Source organism: Amphiura filiformis, chromosome 2 (genome assembly GCF_039555335.1).
Source record: "Amphiura filiformis chromosome 2, Afil_fr2py, whole genome shotgun sequence".
NCBI lineage: Eukaryota > Metazoa > Echinodermata > Ophiuroidea > Amphilepidida > Amphiuridae > Amphiura > Amphiura filiformis.
In genome coordinates, this window is record NC_092629.1 from 17747265 (window position 1) to 17769605 (window position 22341).

Consider the following 22341-nt stretch of genomic DNA (forward strand, 5'->3'; position numbering starts at 1 on the left):
CCGAGTCCAACAACGTGGATTCGAGTCCTAACGATATTATCACAGGTAACCATCACACTCGTTTCAAACAAAAGACTACACAAACAAACAAACCGGGAAACAAACAACCTACCAAATGTGTTAGCTTGTATCTGTTTGCCACACTCAGTCCCCATGAGTCGACACACCATCTTCTCCCTGGCAGCCACAGAGTTCACATCAAACAACACAGACCTGGTCTCTCCAGTCACTGATGTTGATTTATATGTGATACCATTAGTTCCCCCATCCAGCCTTTCTAAAATCACTATCTCTCTGCTAGGTACTGGGTTGTCAGTTGCAAGACAGGTGAAAACTGTTTTCTGGTTTGGGTTTACTTTGGTGTTACTAAGACGTTCAATACCTGGGATAAGCATAACAATGAAAACAATCTAAAGTCTGCAGAAAAAGTAACTCAGCTGTTATAAATAAGCCAATACCTACTAATACACTTCTAGTGCCCGTTTCTATTCATCGTTATGTATTCTTCTCCCGTGCATTATTTTTGCGAACTACCCTTCATAGCCCAAATTATATAAACCTGCACGCTAAACAATGCATTATCTAAAACCCGCACGCTAAACAATATATTCTAGATAATACGTGCACGCTCAAATACTAGAAATACTACTTTCATATAACTATATAGGAGAGCGCACCACCATTAAATGCGCCATTGAAATACACAGGGAAAGACGCACTTTTGGATCGCTCTCAGCAGTTCAAAAACGTAACTCAGCTATCAAGTTTGGTATCAAATTAAAGCTAATCATTAATAGAATATTATTCTTTTAACAGAATATATTGGTGACCATCTACTTTTTTTGCTATTTTACCGCAAAGAAAAAGTGTGCAAATTTAACCTTAAAAAATCACTCAATTTTCGAAACCGGACATTGTCCAAATTCGCGCTAAAACTCCATCTCTGAAATAAAACATTGGGACTTTTTCTCAAATTTTGTCATGTAGACACTTGTCGGAAGCAAATGAGCTGAAAATGGGCAAATTTTGACTATACGTTTTGAAAATAAAGCCGCAACAAGCTCAAATAAGCGGTGGACTATTTTAACCGAATTTCACTGGTACATAAATCGTGGAGTGATTTGGTGGTGCGCCCTCTTATAAACGTCAATAGTTATTAAAATCCAATTTTTTACTTTTTAAGGTAAACTAGAGACAGTTTCTAGTCATTTTGCAAGATTTCATCCCTCTGCGACATTCCGTTCGGAAGAAATGATGTTCCAAAAATCAGCTCGGAGTCACCAAAAGACCCAAATTTCAACATGTTCATCAACACGCAGAGTTTTGCAGATGTTGGACAGAAAAGTGAATGTTTGATGCCAAAAGATACTTTCTAATTTTAATTTTTTAGTTGTGAAAAGTACAAAATGTGTGTATTCATGGTTTGAATATTTCAATACCGTAAACGTTCGCCTAATGGCGCTATGGAGTTCATGGAAATGAGAGAGCGCCATCCCTGTAAAAGCCGACTATCATCACTGTTTATTAAGGGTACGTGTAGTTAAAGGGTGAAACCTATCGACACATACAATTATGAACAAGATCGAACAAACTTGTTCATGATAATGCGGTAATCATTCACCTGATACGTTGTGGCCCAGTGAGCAGAGCATTAGACTATAGTGCGAGGATAAAGAGAACTTGTGGAGAAGATTGATGGTTCGAATCTCATGCAGTAATTTCTGACAGATTATGATGTCTGTCAATGGTTTTTTTTCTGATTTGAGGAAATTTTATTCTCTATTTTCTTGATTTTATTTTTAACATTGTTTATATAATTTTAAATTATTTTATCTTGTATGTGTCTTTTTTCATGATTCTTTGTTTTTATCGTTTCATTTACAACTCAATCCATTCAATCAAATGTTGTAATGAACCTATTTGATTAATATAGGCATTTGTTATGTGTGTGAGACGAATTGTCGCGTGCGACAAGTCTTTCAATTCGCGCGAGTGTCCTTGCCTATGCATCAGTGGTCATAAGAGGTATATCATTTTATTCGAAGGGGGGGGGGGTCCCAAATATACGGGGGTCATAAAGTCTTGGAAAGAATAATAGGAGGGGTCATAAAATGTTTTATGACCAAAATGTAGGAGTCACACGATGACCACAGAAAGTGTGTTATTTTATTCAAAAAGTCTGATTTTCAATACAATTTTGGGGTTTGGGATCATAAATTTTTTGTTGCCAAAATAGGGGGTGTGCAATTTTATTGACGGAGACTTTTTGTAAATTTGGGACCCCCTTCCGAAAAAAATGATAGCCCTCTAAGAGGATTCAAAAGATAACCTCTGCCCCAATAATCCCTAGCTATATTTGTTTGAAACTGTTCCACGGAGGATGTATCATAATAGGCTCAGTCTTCAAATGATATAAATAAAATTTGAATGAGTAAACGAACAAACTGAATAGAGGCTGTGCATATGACGTATCATCCCGTAAATATGGCGGACTACTCAAATGCATTCAACAAAAGCATGATTGCATCTACCGCGACAGTTCGTCTCACACACATAACAAAATGCACTACGATCAAATAGGTTGATGACAACATTTGATTGAATGGACTGCACTGCGCCATGATTACGGGGAAGAACCGGTTCAAATCCTTTGTTTGGAGCCAATCGATAAACGCAAGGCCTCTATAGCTATCATTGAATACTGGCTAGGATTCCACAACACAATGAGAACATGTTATAAGGCGCTTTGGAAGGCACACAGTACCCCAATGGCTTTCCATATTATGTGCACTCAACAACTATTCAGTATCGAAGCCCGGTATCGAAGTTACGTAATGTTACTATGTCAACAGGATCACGCGCTTAAATAATGAACCACGATCGAAACAATCAGTACACAAAAAAGGCATACCAAAATAGCGTGATCGTACTGATCGCCATACAAACAGTGCTTGGTTCCGATACCATCACGGAGTTACGTAACTACTTCGTGGTCTGATAGTTATATAATCAATGGTCTTATCTACTTGGGTTCGATCCTTTTAAGAAAAGAAAAAATAGCTGATCATTTATAATGCATAAATGAATAAAGTAATGTAGTTACACAATTTGAAACATTGAGGCCGTTCTATTTTTCAAAGGTCATTTAACATGTTGAACTGTTAAATGTAGTGGAATATATCACGCATTGATAGGTAGCAGGTGGAGCAAATTTTGTCAGCGGTTTTTGTTGCCGTTTGTTCGCAGTGCCTTTTTATCTAAAAATAAGAAAATAAAAATTAAATTAAATTAAAAAAAATTCACAATATTCGTTCGTAAAATGGGGACAAAATCCAAAAACATTTCTTGACCCTTCTTCACATAAAAGTGGGGGCAGAAATCAAGATTCGAACCAGTACCATTCACCATTCAAGGCGTACCCTCTACCGACTGAGCTAACCGGTCAGACAATAGAATAGTGTAATTTTGAACTGAAGAATGTTAAAAAATATGAAGAAATTACAATGTTATAAAAAGATTTACCAAAATGAGTTGGGTATAATGTATGAATCGATTTACAAATTAAGTCCAATGGCACTTTGAGAAAGAATACCTGAAGAAACTCCAAAACATTTGCTGCTCTTGCAACTAACCTAGTGACCTAAAGTATTGGGTCATGTCACGATATTTTTTTCTGTATGCTCAGGTTGCTCAATTTAACATACACGTATCCTAATGCTGTTGAGATTTTACAAGGATGGCGCTCTCACATTTCTAAGAATCCAAAAGCGCCATTAGGCGAACGTTTACGGTATATGCCTATTTACATAATTATGTCAAAGTACCCCCCCCCTCCTCTTTCCCTGTCTTCAAAACAAGGCCTACTGATATTGGCAATTGAAGCAAAAATACAAATTTTTTATGCGTTATTCTGATCTGGTATAAATTTGCAGCAAAAACACTCACGAAAGTGATTTTTCATGCTTTTCTGAACGTCACAGACTTGTATTTTTTGGATGAATTAAACAAAAATATTCCTAAAATGAATCACAAAAGTCATTTAAAGCGTTTGCGTATGAAATAAAAGCGCGTACACCCCCAACACACATTGAAAGCCTTTTATAAGAGAGCGCACCACCATTAAATGCGCCATTGAAATACACAGGGAAAGACGCACATTTGGATCGCTCTCAGCAGTTCAAAAACGTAACTCAGCTATCAAGTTTGGTATCAAATTAAAGCTAATCATGTATAGAATATTATTCTTTTAACAGAATATATTGGTGACCATCTACTTTTTTTGCTATTTTACCGCAAAGAAAAAGTGTGCAAATTTAACCTTAAAAAATCACTCAATTTTCGAAACCGGACATTGTCCAAATTCGCGCTAAAACTCCATCTCTGAAATAAAACATTGGGACTTTTTCTCATATTTTGTCATGTACACACTTGTCGGAAGCAAATGAGCTGAAAATGGGCAAATTTTGACTATACGTTTTGAAAATAAAGCCGCAACAAGCTCAAATAAGCGGTGGACTATTTTAACCGAATTTCACTGGTGCGTAAATCGTGGAGTGATTTGGTGGTGCGCCCTCATAGTAGAGTTAGGTGGCGCTTTCGACACAGAGGTCACATAACTATATAATTGTCTGTTCGATATATATACCATAAATAAAGTACGAATATACATTCTGTGGTGTTAAAATGGTATAGTTACAAACTGTGTTCTATTTTGCAAATATCATTGTCATAAATTATGATTAATGACCTCAAATAAATCAAACATCAAATGAGAATAATCGAGCTTCTATTAATTAAAAAGGGCCAAAAACAGGTGGATCATAATTATACAAGATGACACCATTGCAAAATATTCAGCATTTTACAAATGAAATACATGTAGGCCTATATCTAAAATAACATGGCCGGGCCCGGGAAACACACACTAGCGCATAATATCATGATCATGCTTTATAATACTGAACAAATTGTAAAATCCCAATGTCGTGTGTTTTAATATAGGTAGATTTTAAAGTTCAAATTATAGAGCTATAAAGTCCAGTTGATATTGATATTTTTTTTCTCTCATCTCAATTCACCGTAGTACTTACTAGTCGGACATCCAAATCGATCGTTTCCAGGTGAACTGGTTCAGTGCTCTCTGTGTTCGAAACCACGATATTAAATGATCACAACATTGGATCAATTGGTTACAAACCATGCGTGAATAAGTTACTAAAGTATGACGTATGGCGCAATCGATACCATTGATAGCTAACTATACAGGGATTGATTTTCTTTACCAGTTAAATGCTACCTAGCTGGTCAATGGCCTGACGGTGTTTTTAAAATGTAAGATATTTTCCCTAATATTAAAACTAATATAATGAATGCAGCAATTAATATTGCCTATTGTTTTAATACACTCAAAGTGTATGACGGATAATGTACTCGTGCAAATGCATTCGTCAAGATAATTGCACTTGCCATGGAGTTATTGCATTTAGCTCTCGAGCCTATCGGCGCTCGAGCTAAATGCAATAACTCCACGGCGCGTGCGATTATCTTGACAAATGCATTGCACTCAGTTCATTATCCTTATCATAATTGTTTTCACAATATTTCAACATGGAAACCAGGGCGAGTTATTTATACGTATTTTGATGCCCCAATTGTCAAATGACGTTCAATATTAACAACACAGTAGTGCTTTTAAACAAAAATGCCAAGTTGCAGTTTACAGCGATTAATGGTTATTACGCAAGCACTGTGGAACGTAAAGACCCTCCATTATCTTCGCGCTGACTTCAAATCAATACAAATAGCTGCAACTTTTAAATTCGGGTAATTTTCTTTAAAAACACTGCTGTGTTGTTAGTATTGAACGAAATTGGACGCACGCACGGGGTATCAAAATGCGTGTAAATAAATCATCCTTCTTTCTATATTGCAATATTGTGAAAACAATTAGGCCTATTAGATCTGAAGCTATAGGCGTATTTATAGTTTTTGTGCAGTCTATAAGCATAAGGATTGCGCTACAACCAACCTAGTCACGTCACTAAATGATCATATGAATCATTCTACAGCTGGTCTTAAACGAAGTCTCCGGCAATCAAAACATTATGCCTTATATTTGAGAAAAATTAATATCAAGCACGAATCACGTGGAATTAATTACAAATAACACATACTGACCATATGAAACTAATAAAACAGCCGTCTCTTAACACGCGATATTCAAAATTTCCGGGCACCGACTGTCATGGTGTATTTGTGCTCAATTGTCGTGAGCCTTCATTATATAATATTAATCTATGGGGACGTCACGTCATTGCATTAGACAATTTTTGCGCCCGGTAATTTTGAATATCGCGTGTGGAGAGAGGGTTGTTCTTATTAGTTTTATATGGTCAATAATGCGTTAATTTTAAATAATGCCATGATTCGTGCTGTTTTTTTTATTCGTTTTTTTTTTCAATATGAGCTTGTTTTCAATAAAATCATGTGATTCGTGCTTGATAAATTTTTTCTTATATTGCATAATGTTGTGATTGCCGGAGAAATCCTTTTAAAATGATTATATGAATCATTAATGCAGTGATAGATTGATATTGTTTTTCAGTGTATCTAAGGTTACGCAAGGTTTTTCTAAAATTAAAACAACACCCATTTTAAGGTTACGTAAGGTTTTGTAAATCAAAAATAAAAGAAGAAATGTTTGAGTTTAAAAACAAAAAGGTCACAAGCACGACAGGGCTGAGGCCGCAGATATCCATAGTAAAGACTTGCATCTAATGGAGTTCGAATATAGAAGAGCCCCGCAGGGCATGAAAGCAAACTTGACAGGCTGTTACTAGGTATGTCTATAATGGATAATTGGAGACAGTCCGCCACCGATTTCATATTTTGTCTCTTGCCCACAATTTCCCTCATTCTTCAAGCCATCCTTACAACGGCGTTTCTTTTTTTTTAAAACTTTTCTTGTTTGGTCTCTGCCCTTCGTCATTAACCACGGTTTATTGATCCCATGTGTTTTTCATACATCCTTTTCTTTTCTATGGGTTTTGTCTTGTTCTCGTTTTTCCTTGGTCTGTTTAGAATAATTATTAGCTTTACTATTATCATATTTTTTTTTACATATAATAATTGTGTCAAATATTATATTGAAATATACATTTCAAACTTATTCATTGCATTATTATATTCATGCATACTCAATTATACGGCCGGGCGCACACAGGAATACTGTTTGGGCCCACTACTACAGTTTAACTATGGCAAATTTAACACTCTGCTTTTCTTCATAATCAACATTTCTACTCATCTAGATTTAAGTTTCAAGTACTTCGGGCCCATTTAAATTATTCAAGCAAAGCTTTTGACAATTCTATAAACCTGTCTTTCCATGAAAAAGTGTTTTTGGTGTCAATAATTAAAGTTTTTGCATTAAGTAGTAAGTTTGTGGTGTCACTCTTACGATATCTCTGATTGGCTAAATACACACTATAACCCTCTTTGTAAACTATTTGTAAGTAATCAAAATAGTTGTTAGATAATTGGGGTTACCTACCAGCAGTCGCAGTTGTCCCGTTTAATGGCTCGCTGTAATATCCAAATCCCTTGTCAGTAGAAACACTAACTCTGAAGAAATAATCTGTGCATGGCGTCAAATTTATGAAAGTCACATTATATTTGTATTGCATATCCCACACCAGCTTTGCAGCTAGCACGTTACCATTGCTGTCCATTAGTTGGTATTTGTAGCTATTGAATGGACCGTTAAGCTTCATGCAATCAGCTTGCAGCCAGGAGAATTGGAGACTTGTTCTTTTAATAGGAGGAATTAGACTTGTGATTGGTGCAGCTGATGGAACTGAAAGTAAATTCAATCGATCAATCTTTCAATCAATCAATATATCAATCAATCAATCAATCAATCAATCAATCAATCAATCAATCAGTAATTGGATGATCCAATATATCAATCAATCAATCAATCAATCAAACTACCAAGCAAGCCGGTTCTTTAACCACTAGAACACCGATCTAGTTAGGGGAAAAAGTTCAATTTGGTGACCACTCTCTGGCTAGTAAGGTTTGACGATTGATTCGACTTCTATGGCCATTTAGAATAAAAATAGCCACCATGTCCCTCGCGAAAATCCCGGCATTTTTCGCTAGAGGCCAAAATCCAAAATGGCCGCCGCCACCATTTTGAAAATTTAAGTTTTGAACCAGAGCACCTATAAACATCTACACAAAGACACTTTTTCGGATATGTCGAGTACAAGGATTCCGATTCTGACATTAATTTGACATTACGGCATCATTTTACCCAGAAATCCAAGATGGTGGCCGGCACCATCTTGAAAAATTTAGTTTTGAACAAGAGGACCTAAAATCGTATACAAAGACACTTATTTGGATAAGTCGACCACAAGGATTTCAAATTTGACATTACTTTGACATTACGAACTTATATTTACCCAGAAATCCAAGATGGTGGCGTCAAGATGGCGGCGCGCCGGCGCCATCTTGAAAAAAATAAGTTTTGAACCAGATTACTTAAAATCGTGTACAAAGACACTTTTTCCGGTAAGTCGACCACAAGAAATTCGAATCTGACATTAATTTGACGTTACAGCATAATTTTTGCCCAGAAATCCAAGATGGCCCCCATTTGGTAGAGCATAAATGTGAATTTTGAATGAGAGCAGAAGCATAAGTGTGTCATTTCCGCCTTATCTGGGGTTCATGTCTCTTATATGGGGTTTAAACTGCCTTATCTTGGGTTTACATCCCTTATCTAGGGGTAAGGCGCCTTATCTATCTGTGGTTTAGACGGCCTTATCATGGGTTTACGTTCCTTACCTGTGGCTAAGATGCCTTAACCTTAGCATATCGCAGTCTAAACCCAGATAAGGCATATAAACCCCAGATAATGCGCCGTAACCCCAGATACGCGACGTAGACCCCAGATAAAGCAGTCTAAACCCTATAAGGCGCCTTAACCCTAAATAAGGAACATAAACCCCAGAAATGGCATTTAAACCCCACATAAGGTGCCTTAACTCTAGATAAGGGTTGTTAACCCCAGATAAGGGTCGCAAACCTCAGATAAGGCATCTAAACCCAAGATAAGGTGCCTTAACCCCAGATAAGAGACGTAAACTCAGATATGGCAGTCTAAACCCCAGATAAGGCGCCGTCTGGGGTTTACTTCTCTTATCTTAGGTTTATGTTCCTTATTTAGGGTTAAGGCGCCTTATTTGGGGTTGGGACTGGTTTATATGAGGTGTACGTCCCTTATCTGGTGTTACGGCGCCTTATCGGGGGTTTAGACTGCCATATCTGAGTTTACGTCTCTTATCTGGGGTTAAGGCGCCTTATCTTGGGTTTAGATGTCTTATCTGAGGTTTACGACCCTTATCTGGGATTTAACGACCCTTATCTAGAGTTAAGGCACCTTATGTGGGGTTTAGATGCCTTATCTTTGGTTTATGTTACTCATTTAGGGTTAAAGCGCCTTATTTGGGGTTTGGACTGCTTTATCGGCGGTCTACGTCCCTTATCTGGGGTTACGGCGCATTATCTGGGGTTTAGATGCCTTATCTGGGTTTAGACTGCGATATGCTAAGGTTAAGGCATCTTAGCCACAGGTAAGAAACGTAAACCCAGGATAAGGCCGTCAAAACCACATGTAAGGCGCCTTATCCCTAGATAAGGGATGTAACCCCAAGATAAGGCAGTTTAAACCCCATATAAGGGACATGAACCCCAGATAAGGCGGAAATTACACACTTATGCTTCTGCTCTCATTCAAAAATCACATTTACGCTCTACCAAATAGGGGCCATCTTGATTTTCTGGGCAAAAATTATGTTAGAACGTCAAATTAAGGTCAGATTCGGATATCTTGGGGTCGACATACCGGAAAAAGTGTCTTTGTACACGATTTTAGGTAATCTGGTTCAAAACTTATTTTTTTCAAGATGGCGCCGGCGGCCACCATCTTGGATTTCTGGGTAAATATGGGGTTCGTAATGTCAAAGTAATGTCAAATTTGAAATCCTTGTGGTCGACTGATCCGGAAAAGTGTCTTTGTACACGATTTTAGGTCCTCTTGTTCAAAACTAAATTTTTCAAGATGGTGCCGGCCACCATCTTGGATTTCTGGGTGAAAATGATGCTGTAATGTCAAACTAATGTCAGAATCGGAATCCTTGTACTCGACATATCCGAAAAAGTGTCTTTGTGCATGATTATAGGTGCTCTGGTTCAAAACTTAAATTTTCAAAATGGTGGCGGCGGCCATTTTGGATTTTGGCCTCTAGCGAAAAATGCCGGGATTTTCGCGAGGGACATGGTGCCTATTTTTTCTCTAAATGGTCCATAGAAGTCGAATCAATCGTCAAACCTTACTAGCCAGAGAGTGGTCACCAAATTGAACTTTTTCACCTAACTAATCACCTGCTTTCTCTAACCAGCACTACATGTATACCAGGCGGCTGACACTGAAAAATTTGCATGGAAAAATGACCCGTCTCCTCCGCAGCCAATTTGGTTCCGCTCCATCGAAATCAAGCCGGTCACGGAGGAGACTACCCTCCTTGTGTTTGTTCATTTGTGTATGGAGAGCCCTTTTGGAGTCCGGAATGACTTAGGCTACGCTCTCAGCTAGAGTCCGACGCAGCATTGCACTAGAAATAGCTTTTCTGTGAAATCGCTATAGAGCCAACCGGGAGCACGTATTCGTTTTAAAAATATAGCATTAAAATTAGTATCACCCTTGTGGCCACCGTGCAGTGGAAAACCTTAATTCATTCATTAAAAGGAAATGAAAATTAAAAAAAACACGGATCTACTTGTGCACCAATAAAATTGGCACAGCAATTTGTCTCAAATATGAATGAATTTTAAGAAACATACGGGGTATGATGAACATTGACCTGACGCCATGATAGTAGGATCTATTAGTCGTTTTATATACAATGTATACCGTATTGTCATAATACCAATATTTGTCATTATATATAATGAGTAATATCTAGCAACGTAAATGTGCAGTTCATATGCACACACGAATACTGATCTTTATGATATTCAGGTTTTTGTACATCACATATAACATGTCACATAGGAGGTCATACGTGTTGACCTTCATCTATTGTATTTGTTCATCTGTGTATGGAGAGGATTAGCGCCATTAAACGCCATTAAAACGCCATCAGTATTAGGGCGTAGTTCAGTGAACTCACCGGATTGCTATTCCAAGTACTTTGATAATACAGATAATATGTATTAATGGGTCGAGGCGAGTGCATTGAAAAACCTAATAAATTATTCATAATTCATTATTTTCATTAATTCATAGTTCCTACACTTTTCATTTGCAAACAACCAAAATTCGTGATCTTTTAGCGTTGGAAAAGAAACCACGTGAATAGAGTGCCCTCTCAAGAATATCAACTCTCTGATGTATACCCTCAGTCTGATTAGGGCGCACACCACTAAATAAACTCCCATTGAAATAAGTTTGTTTTTCTACCCCATGTAAAACCATTTTTCATATTTTGGTACCACCAATGTCTTAAATAAAGATTAAAATTTAATTGAAAATGGGTTTTTTGACACAAGTTGAGACTAACTTTTAAGCTACGGGGACCTGAACAGCGCCACCCTTATTTTCAGCTTGCACGAATGCCTCCTTACCATGTCCGTACGCGGATTAGTTTTGGGAGCCAAACGTTTTGACCAGATCAAGATGCACCATTTTGTGATATTCTGAACATTTACCAATTGCATATCTTTTGATTTAATTATAATAAACAATCATGGTTACTCATCTTGCTCCCAAGGGACACCCACTTGTTTGCACTACCGACCTATGTTTCCCGGGACTATCAAGGGTTACACCAAATTTAGTGGTGTGCTGCCATTATATGCATTGTGGTGATGAGTAACATGAATTTCTAAGCGTTCCTTAAAAGGGCATTTCGTGATCCACAGCCTCATCCCCCCACTTTTCTCAAAAGAAGTTGAGATTTTTATATCACTGGAAACCACTTGCTACATAATGTTTATGTACAAAAATTTCTTGCAGATTAATTCGTTTAGCAAAGATATCGTGAAATTTGAATTTCGTTCTGGAACTTCTGGTATACCAGAACTACAACACATTGTCTATGGAGTAGTGTAATACACATAATCATATGGATGGCGGATACCTTCAAAATACGCCTAAGATAATACGCCTAACCTTAGACGTCTAAGATGCACTCTTAGACGTCTAAGATGCATTCTTAGACGCCTAAGATGCAATCTTAGACGTCTAAGAATTTTGCGGTAGACTTAAATCAACGAATGACAGGACCCGAAATCCCAAACAACCAATCATCTTAGGCGTATTCAATTATTGACCAATGAAATCTTAGACGCTTAAGATTTTACACGCCTAAGCTTTTCTTAGACGTCCAAGATTGACCATTTGACCGTGACTAGTGATGGACGGTATCGCAAATTTGATCAAAACGTACGACGGACGCTGTAGAGATGCTCTCACTGGCGTCTGTTGTGGGGGCACACCACTAAATAATCGTCCCAATTGAAAACACAAGAAAGTAAATTCGTTTTTCTACCCTTAGTTCCGAAAATGTTGTATGGATTTTCTTAAAGTATAAAGTCTGAAATTTAATTAAAATTTATTTTTTTGTGACCAAGCCAGTCGAACTTTTGAGCTACGGGCACCTGAACAGCGCCCTCACGAATTTCAGCCGACAATTTCGCCTCCTTACCAGTTCCGGCCTTGATATTATTCTGACAGCCTGTCACTAATTTACAATCGATTTGAAACATTTTTTGAACAAGATTTTTAATATTGAGGTCTTATTCTATTCTTTTCATAAAAACAAGCACGATTCACTTAAATTTAGTACCCTCCAGAGGCTCAAACATTTCGCTCAGGCGCTATTTTAACCGGAACTATACAAGGTTATACTAAATGCGGAAGGATTTAGTGGTGTGCCCCTTGTTGTTGGTCAGACCCTGTAGATGATGCTGCAGACTGTGTTGGCATGGTTGGCGGTCGTGCTATTTGGTCAAACTGATCTAGGCCCACTACCTGATACAAAAATGGGGCGGCGATTAGCCATAATTCGGCCGGATTATAATGGCACTTCCCTGATAATCAGAGGAGGCTTAAATGCATTCCTACAATGCACTATGATTGGGAAATTTGATCAATATAACCTAATTTTAAAGACAAAGTCCCCATTGCCACACACACAAAATGGTAATTTTAAAACTGCAGCCAACGAGCTAATAGTTGAGACTTATGACTGATATTTGATTTTTTTACAGGAAACAATCATATTGTCCCACTGCATTAATTTTATTCCTAAGTCTCGATGTTTTGAATGTTAAATAATAGGATGAAAACACCAGATATTTGCACACAATCCCAATGCAAGGTATGATCAACTGTACCACATGCGTACAAAAGCCAGACATACAAGGTCAGAAACCCCATTGGGTTGTGGGAATGTCTTTAAACATCCTCTGCCTGATAATAGTGAATAAAATATTCGAAACTTAGGCCTATATTACGGTGTACAACTCCGCCAATTCCCCCTTTTTTAAAAATTTAATTCCCCGATTTTTTTAAATTTAATTCCCCTTTTTTTATTCAATTCCCCGATTTTTTTTAATTCCGCTTTTTTAATTAATTCCCCAATTTTTTTTATTTCATTTTTTTTTATTCAATTCCCCGATTTTTTTAAATTTCCTTTTTATTTAATTCCCCATTTTTTATTTCCCCCCTCTTTTTAATTTTTTTTAATCCTCCTTTTAAAAATATTAATATCTTTTTTTTATCATTCATTCATATATTTTTTCCAAAGTAGTTTATTCTTTTTGGAACAATTTCCCCTTTTTTCATTCCCCCTTTTTTTTAAATATTAACATAGTTAACATATCAAATAGTTTATCTATTTTGAAATAATTTCCCCTTTTTTCAATTCCCCTTTTTTAATATTAACTTTTTTTCTTCAAAATAGTTTATCCTTTTTAAAATATTAAATTTCACCTTTTTTTAATTCCCTTTTTATCGCACAAAGCAGAATCTCGGCTGAGTTACAAAATACTGGTAGGTGTCCAAGAATCTGCTCGCTTCCCGCTACGTTTGCTGGTCTTCACGTGTTCCTTTCTGTGACTGACACACCGCATGGTCAGACCCGCTGTGTAGAAGTCAGTGGTCAGACCATGTGTGTGTTTATTAAACACCACTGACCATGATAGCCTGAGTGTTAGGGAACAACTCAAAAGTTCGATGAAGCCCTATAAACGAAAGTCCTTTCGTTAGGGGGGTCAAAAAGTCCGATTACGTTTGTAAAGAAGTAGTTAAAACATCGGTCAAAGTTGATCTTTTTTTAAAGGATTTCATATAATTATACATTGTAAAATTTTAGTATTTTCTGAATTACGATAGTGACATTTTACAGTGGTTGCTTCAAAATGAATTCAACTAAATATAGAGTGCAGTACTCGCAACCTGCAACTTGCAAGTCCATTTTTTAAAGCAGCTGTAGGCCTACCGCACTTTGATTCTTTTTATTTGAAAATCCAGCAAGTCCTAATTTTTATGAAGAAAGATATTTCGAAATAAATGGAATTATCGTTTCTTACACGTGATCAATATCCCAGCAATGTCGCACCCCTCCACAACCCCATCGACCAAAGCGACGGCCATATGCCCAATGAATATGGGTTGGAATTTTCGATATTTGACACTAACGTTTAATAGAGGGGAGGGGGGGGGAGGGGGTTAGCGTTCTAACGAAAGGACTTTCGTTTATAGGGCTTCATCGAACTTCTGGGTTGTTCCCTTAGAGCCGTAGACTTATTTCAAGTCACGGGACTAGTAAGAATATTTATGATGGATCACTGCGCATGGTAGGCTATCTGTAATACGAGCTGCTAGAAGTCTTCTATAAAGGTGCTATGTGAGCTAGGCGAGCTATCACATTGGTGATACCGTCCACCACTAAAATATCAATCTTAGACGTGTAAGAAATCTTAGGCGTGTAAAATCTTAGGCGTCTAAGATTTCATTGGTCAATAATTGAATACACCTAAGATGATTGGTTGTTTGGGATTTCTGGTCCTGTGATTCGTTGATTTAAGTATGCCACGAAATTCTTAGACGCCTAAGATTGCAATGCATCTTAGACGTCTAAGATTGCATCTTAGACGTATAAGGTTAGGGGTATTATCTTGGGCGTATTTTGAAGGTATCCGCCATCTATATAATCATGCATAACTCGCACAATCGGAATCAACTGAAATTTTGGGAATAAGCTTTTTTCGTGGATATCTACTGAAAATGTCATAAAAAGAGGATGCTAGGATCACGAAATACTCCTTTAAGCAAAGTCGTTGTTCATACCGTATTACAAAACAACTTTTTGCACATGATTCGCAATTTAAAGAGGATTGTCCATTGCTCATTTAAATAAATCTAGTATAATGGAAAATATAGTGTGCTCTTTCATTTAAGGAATCGGATATTAACGTTTGCACAGTATTTTTTGTGGGAGTTGAGAGTACACCAGACCTGAATACGAGGAATGTCCTTCTGATATCAAATAATTTTGATTTCTTGAAATTCGCGAAATAATACAAATTTTATGACAAATTATAAAATTTGATATTTTTTACTTTTTTGATATAAATCTAATGATATGTACTTAATGTGTATGTAGCTGGGATGAAAAGCCGACGATCAATTTTGACGTTTCATATTGAAGATATACATTTTTCCCCAAAAGACCTATTTTTTTTTGTGTTAGGGAAAAAAATCCATATCTTTAATTGGAAAGGTCAAAATTGTCAAATACATATCATTAGATTTATAAAGTTAACTTGGAGGACTGATAAATATCAATAATATCAATTTTTAATCATTTGCCATCAAATTAATGTGTATTATATCGCGAATTTCACCAAATCAAAATTATTTGATATCAGAAGGATATTTTTAGTATTCAGAATGCAATTCGATATGTCTGATGTGCTCTCATGTCCCACAAAAACACTGTCCAAACGTTGCTACCAGAGCCCTTAATGACATAAAATATGAAAAATATTGTAAAGATCATTCGGGGTTTTGAAACCTACATCTTGGTCAAAAATTGCGCGTCAATAGGCCGTTTTCAACAGATCAAAACATTCGCCTTGCTATAAACATTAGAATTGGGTCATCTGTTGACGTAATGAAATAGATGTTTGTAGCGGGAAGTGTTAGCTTTCGTTCGATATAAAAACATTTCTGATTGGGTGAAGGGAACAATTGGGGTTTTGACAAAAACCAATCACAAATGCCGTATTTTTCACTAGTCAACAGCTAAAAGCTCACACAGCTCTTATGATGCTATGCACCCAATCGTGTAGTGTAAACGCAGACTGTGTAGAGACAAGACAGTGCTGTGCTAACTTTGCTTGGACAAATTTGTGTACTCAGGTGTATCGAGGTGGAAACTGTGCATAGATGCGTTTATAAGAGAATCGTTTTGTAGCCAAACCTTTCGATATGAATTTCTTTTTGGTTAACTACCCTACCCCACTTTTTTATACCCCACCCTACCCACCTTTATCCCTTACTCCACTACCCTACCACCAAACTTCGTCACCGTACTACCAAACACCCTACCCTATTACTCCCACCATACACTAGCTACTCCATCACCCAACCCGACAACACAATACCCAACTACCCCAACCATATCCTAGTGCAACCCTCCTACCCCACAACCCTGCCAATACAACTCCAACCAGCCTACCCAACCCACCACACCCTACCCAACCACACCCTGACCCTACCACCCTAACCTTTTACTCCACCACCCTACCCCACTACCCCTACCACCCAACCCCCACAGCCCTAACTCAATACCCCTATCCCATCCTTATACCCACCACCATACCCTCTCTCAGATATCAAATCCATCAAACTAACGTCAAGTTTTCCAATATGATATATTTTCTCGATATCTAACTCATAGGCTTGTGTACATGCTGAGACGTAAATGCTGATCTACTTCCAATATTACCTGCAGATGTTGTAGCTGCCAAGACCATTGTCTCCTCCCCCTCTCCCTCCATATTCAAAGCGCTAACGACAATCTTATATCGAGAATACGGATCAAGATCACGCACAACGAACACCTCCTCTGTTGATGGCACAGTGATACTCCGCGCTATGAAGATGCCTGCACAGGCGATTGCTTCGACTTTTTGATACGTGACTCTGTAGCTATCAACTGGACATATGTTAGATGTAGGAAGCTTCCATGTGGCCCTGATTTGAGTGGGGTTAGAGGTCAAACCAGATGCTGTGAGGTTGAGCACTGGACCAGGAACTGGAAGAATATGAAATAAGTTTCAATTATGATTAGAAATGTGCATACTCTTTGGCCTTGCCATTTCATAAAACAAAGGTGTTAGGTTATTTTTGTTATTTGTTTTTGCAATGTTTTTTGACATAATTATGAGCTATTATGATCAAACTGGAATTTCCTCTCTTCAAAAAAAATCACTGAAAAGCCACTACTTTGCGCAAACATTGCACATATTTTAAACACAGTTTCTGATTTCCCACTTCCTTGAAATTCACTTTGAAACCCCCTCATGGCATGATATAATCACATGAGCAACCAATCAAACTAAGAACTAATAGATCTCTCCGTAATTGTAAGCTTAATTCCTATTCTTACAATATCTCTAATTGGCTCAATACATGCCATAGCCATCTTTGTAAACTCTTTATTTCTAACCAATCAAAAAAGTTGTTAGATAATTGGGCCAACTTACCAGCGGTCCCAGTTGTTCCAGAAACCAAAGGTGAAGATGGTCCACTGAGGTACATAATATTATTGAGTCTAATCATGAATTCATATGCCACGCATGGTTTGAGCAATGTCACGATGGTCATCTCCTCTGATGCAGGAACAAACACAGGGTCTTTGAACATGCCGTTGTCCTTTTCTCTCCACTTGATAACAACATCTTGGACCCTTTTACATCCCCAGGTTTCAGGTGGTGGGAGCTGAAATGGTTTGAAAAACAAAAACCAATAGACTATCTGGTCATGATCAAAAATTTCTATTTCCGAGCTGACACAAAATGGTCCAAACTTCAGACCAAAGGTAGCCTTTGTGAAATTGAGATTATAGGCTAAACTATAGGTAGCAAATACAATAAAACACAGAAGTATATTGAAATTATAAACGCTTGTAAGTTTGCAGCCACATATGGGTGATTCTCTGAAAAGGGGAACTTTTAAGTCCCGCGACTTTCGGCGTTCATAAAAGTTTTAAAAGCGGATTTTTTTTTCTTTTTTGGCTTAGTCATGGACTTTTGTATGTATAAAAATAGTTAAGAACATCCAAGTGGGGAAAAATTAATTTCTTGGAGTCAAAAAATTCTTCAATATCTGACGACCCCCCTGAAAACCCCATGTCCCGATGTCACGCACCGAATTTTAGTGATTTTGTAGTATTTTTGTGAGCATGTGTGGGAAGTAAAAATTACCACTGACTGGGGTAAATATCATGTCTAAGAAGGTATAAATGCTTAAAACCACTTCTAAAGTCAATTTTATGGAATAATTCAAAAATTTGTGTCAAAAAATTGCTGTCCCTTGGTTTTACATCATTGCCGTCACATTGGCATCAAAACGGCTGGAGGTGAAGACCAAATATCAGAGGTCAATAATTTGACCCTGTACGCTGCCTTTTACAGACGACGAAAAACATCAACCTGGAATAGGTGCACATTGGCACTCTTTTCCTGCCAATTTTGAGGGTATCTTCAAGTATACACGCGCGTACCTTTATTCAACATCATCTCCAAACGTTTCTGATCAATTTGATATAAGTCTTATTGTTGAATTTTTCCGGAAAATAATGATGGTTGAATATGTCCCACAAGCTGTTGTGGTGATATGTAACACGTGGGTAAGCTTAACCCTGCTATTAATCGTAAGCAATGTCTGAACCATTATCTCCGCTACATTAGTTGGCGTCACAATTTGCCGTTGCGGAGATGATTCTCTATAGGAATTTGTGTAGAAATATCATCTCCGTCACATCACCATCATCTCCATCACATCACCGGATCTTGAGATACAGCGAAGTCCAGTTTAGTTTATCAGAAAATGCTTACCAATTCTAAACCTTCTCATCTGTATGAATTTAATTTTCAAGTAGTGTGAAAACATTACTGAAATCAAATGTCTGTGACGGAGATGATTCTCTATAGGAATTTGTGGAGAAATATCATCTCCGTCACATCACTATCATCTCCATCACAGCATTGTCATCTCCATCACAATTGTTGTTGACCTTTATTTGACCTTTGACCCAGACAACATGGAATTTACTATTTGGAAATGTAATTGATATTGTGTGTGTTTACTATGTCAATAGAAATTGATTTAGTTATTTCAAGCAAAATTATGAATATACTTAAGTTTGTATAAAAAAATACTAACAGACATGACATTTTCCGTACAGCCTGCTTCTCATTGTCCCAACTAAACGACGAAAGTACAAAATCATATTTTTTTTAATGAAAAAAGCAAACATGAATCAAGCAACTTACAAATTATCCATAAAACTCATAATTAAGAGTTTTAACAATTTTTTTTCCTTTTTTACTTTTTGGCCTAAATGTGACGGAGATGATGCTCACCTGGCACAACCTGCAGATTACGCCCTCTATAATATAGAGGGCGCCCTAAAGATTGCGCCAAATATTGTTTTCATGCACTAGAGACTTACATCCTTACAGATATGTAAAGGAAACATTTTTATAATCATTTTCAAATTCATATTTGCCTATCTTCCAATAGTACACCTTTTCAGAGAAATACCCATATACTACAGGTAAGCAACACACGCGATTATTCGATGCTGTTATTTCCAGAGAAAATAGATCTATCAGTCTATAGAGAACTAGTAAGTTTATCGGCCAGAAAAGACCTATCTGCTCAATTTATATTTAGCATAGACCCAGCAAACACACAAATATTTTTTAAATGAAGATTTTGTTGCCAAGCTTGAAAATGAAAATAAGCAGAAGGAATTACACGACAGAAAAATGAATCTCCTGTTTTATGGTGTGCCGCAAAATCCCAGAGAGACAGTAGAGGAGCTAGGAGATAAGATGCAGTGGCGTAGCCAGGGGGGGGGCCAGGGGGGCCGGTGCCCCCCCCGCTCGTCATGGGCGTCGGTTCATGTAAGGCCGTCGGTAGGCGGAAGGCGTTGTTGAAAAAAAAATTGGGTTAACAATATACTATTTTCCATCCAGGGGGACAGAAAAATTAGGAGAATTGTAACGAAAATGATGAAAAATTGACAATTGCAATAGTAGCGCCTATTATCCTTTTTTTTTTTTTGCTCTTCACTTTTTCAAACCATGCTAAAAATTTTTGGGTCAACAAATCACAACTTCCGTCGGTAAAAAATATTTCCGTCGGTACATTTAGGGATATCTTCCGTTCTGACTTTGGTGTATCGGAGGAGCAAATTGATTACATTTACTACCGGTATGTTGCGGTACATAGGATACCACGAAAGCACGGGGAAGGCGAAGATAACCGACGCCAACAACCAGATCCTGTGATCATCCGTTTCGGATCTATGTTCGACAGGGATGGGATCTTGCTTCAACAGCGAATCAGGCCTTTCTTTAAGGATAGGAAGCCTGTTATGACTTAGACGGATCTTCCAAGAAACATGAAACAAGAAAGAGGAAAGCTGGTCCAACATGGAAAGACTTTACGTCGAGAAGGGAATCAAACGCGTATTCGAACCATTGGACTAGATGTGGTCCTGGAATTTAAGGATAATAACAGAAGAGGAGATTGGAAGAGATTTAATCCTAACAACTAAATGAAGGAAACATTCAAACTTAGGTTTTCAGCTCAATTAAGACTTTTCTACAAGAGTCAGTTGAAACTCAGTCATGTGACTTTAATGGTCTAAACTTGAAAACAATTTACTTCATTTTGTTATACTCCTATATGATGTCTGCGATATGAATTATTGCCTTGATGTGCTTTTGGTTTCTTATTTTGATGTCATTTTGGCTATAATATAAAGTTATGTAAACGCAAAAGATACCCATGTAATCATATTGTTTTTGAAGTTTTTTAATGAGGTTTTGAATATTAAATTTTTGGTATATGCATGCGTGCGTATAGATGATTTAAAAAAAGAAAAGGAAAAAAAGGGGATACAAAAAATTGAAGATGATCAAAAACGCTTTTCTCATATTTTGAAGCAATTTGATATGCATGAATTAAATGTTTACATGTAATGCTTTATTAACATTCGCTTATAGTCGACCATTTTTGTGTACGCTCATTTTGACGGTCAGACTTTCCTTGACAATTGTCAGTTGATTTTGGGTTTAATTTTTTGTTTTGGCCTATTTTTATGTTTTTGTATTTTGACAATATCTCTTTTTCATATTATTATGGTATCAGACAGCGACAGCTTAATTTATGTGAAATGCACTATACGCAGTTTTGGCTTCTTATACATGATCAATCTAAATTAAATAAATGTTTTGCATATGGATAGCTCGGTTAAAATATGTTCTGTAAATTGCAGGGGATTGAATGATAAAGTCAAGAGACGTGATGTTTTTAATTATCTAAGGAAAAAGAAATTTTCGATATATTGTCTTCAGGATATACATTGGGACCAAAAATTTGAAAATATGGAGTAGTTATAAAAGGGGGCTTCCAGCTCATTTTCCCTCGACTAACGGAAATCCCTGTCAAAAGCACCTCAGCTCATTTTACCTCGACTAACGGGAAATCCCTGTCAGAAACACCCAGCTCATTTACCTCGACTAACGGGAAATCCCTGTCAGAAGCACCTTTACTCAGGAGCCCCGCTTAACACCCCATTTGCGAAAAACGTGCTCGGCACTTTTCCTCGATCAAACGGGAAAATTCCGTCGGAAGCCGCCGCGCCCCGCGAAAAAATTGGCTTAGGATTTGCGCGAGCCTAGAAAAACGCCCGCACTTCGCAAAAAAATGGTGTAAGAAAAAAAATGGTTTAAGAAAAAATGGTTTAAGAAAAAAATTCGTTTAAAAAAAATTGAAACATCTAAGAAATGAACGAGAATCAGTTTCCATTTCCGACCTCCGAGGAGCGACGGCGTTGGCGAATTCAGGAGCAGCGAGCTCAAACTAATCAGCGGAGAAGGGAAATGCGTCCGAGGCGTTTTGGACCCAACCCCCTACGGTTCAAGATTTGCGGAAACGGGCGATGGATGCCGGCCTTCGAGGTT

The 22341-nt window shown here is 37.4% G+C and overlaps 1 protein-coding gene across 1 annotated transcript in view; it reads right to left on the reverse strand.

The window, feature by feature from the left end:
• The window catches only part of LOC140138705 (uncharacterized), a 108141-nt gene that overhangs the window by 27220 nt on the left and 58580 nt on the right, over positions 1–22341 (reverse strand). Inside the window, exons 11-14 of the mRNA XM_072160458.1 lie at positions 17848–18082; positions 17088–17396; positions 7553–7855; positions 113–382 (exon numbers count right to left, since the gene is read on the reverse strand). Of these exons, the coding sequence (XP_072016559.1) occupies positions 113–382; positions 7553–7855; positions 17088–17396; positions 17848–18082 (1117 nt within the window). The remainder of the gene's footprint in view (positions 1–112; positions 383–7552; positions 7856–17087; positions 17397–17847; positions 18083–22341) is intronic.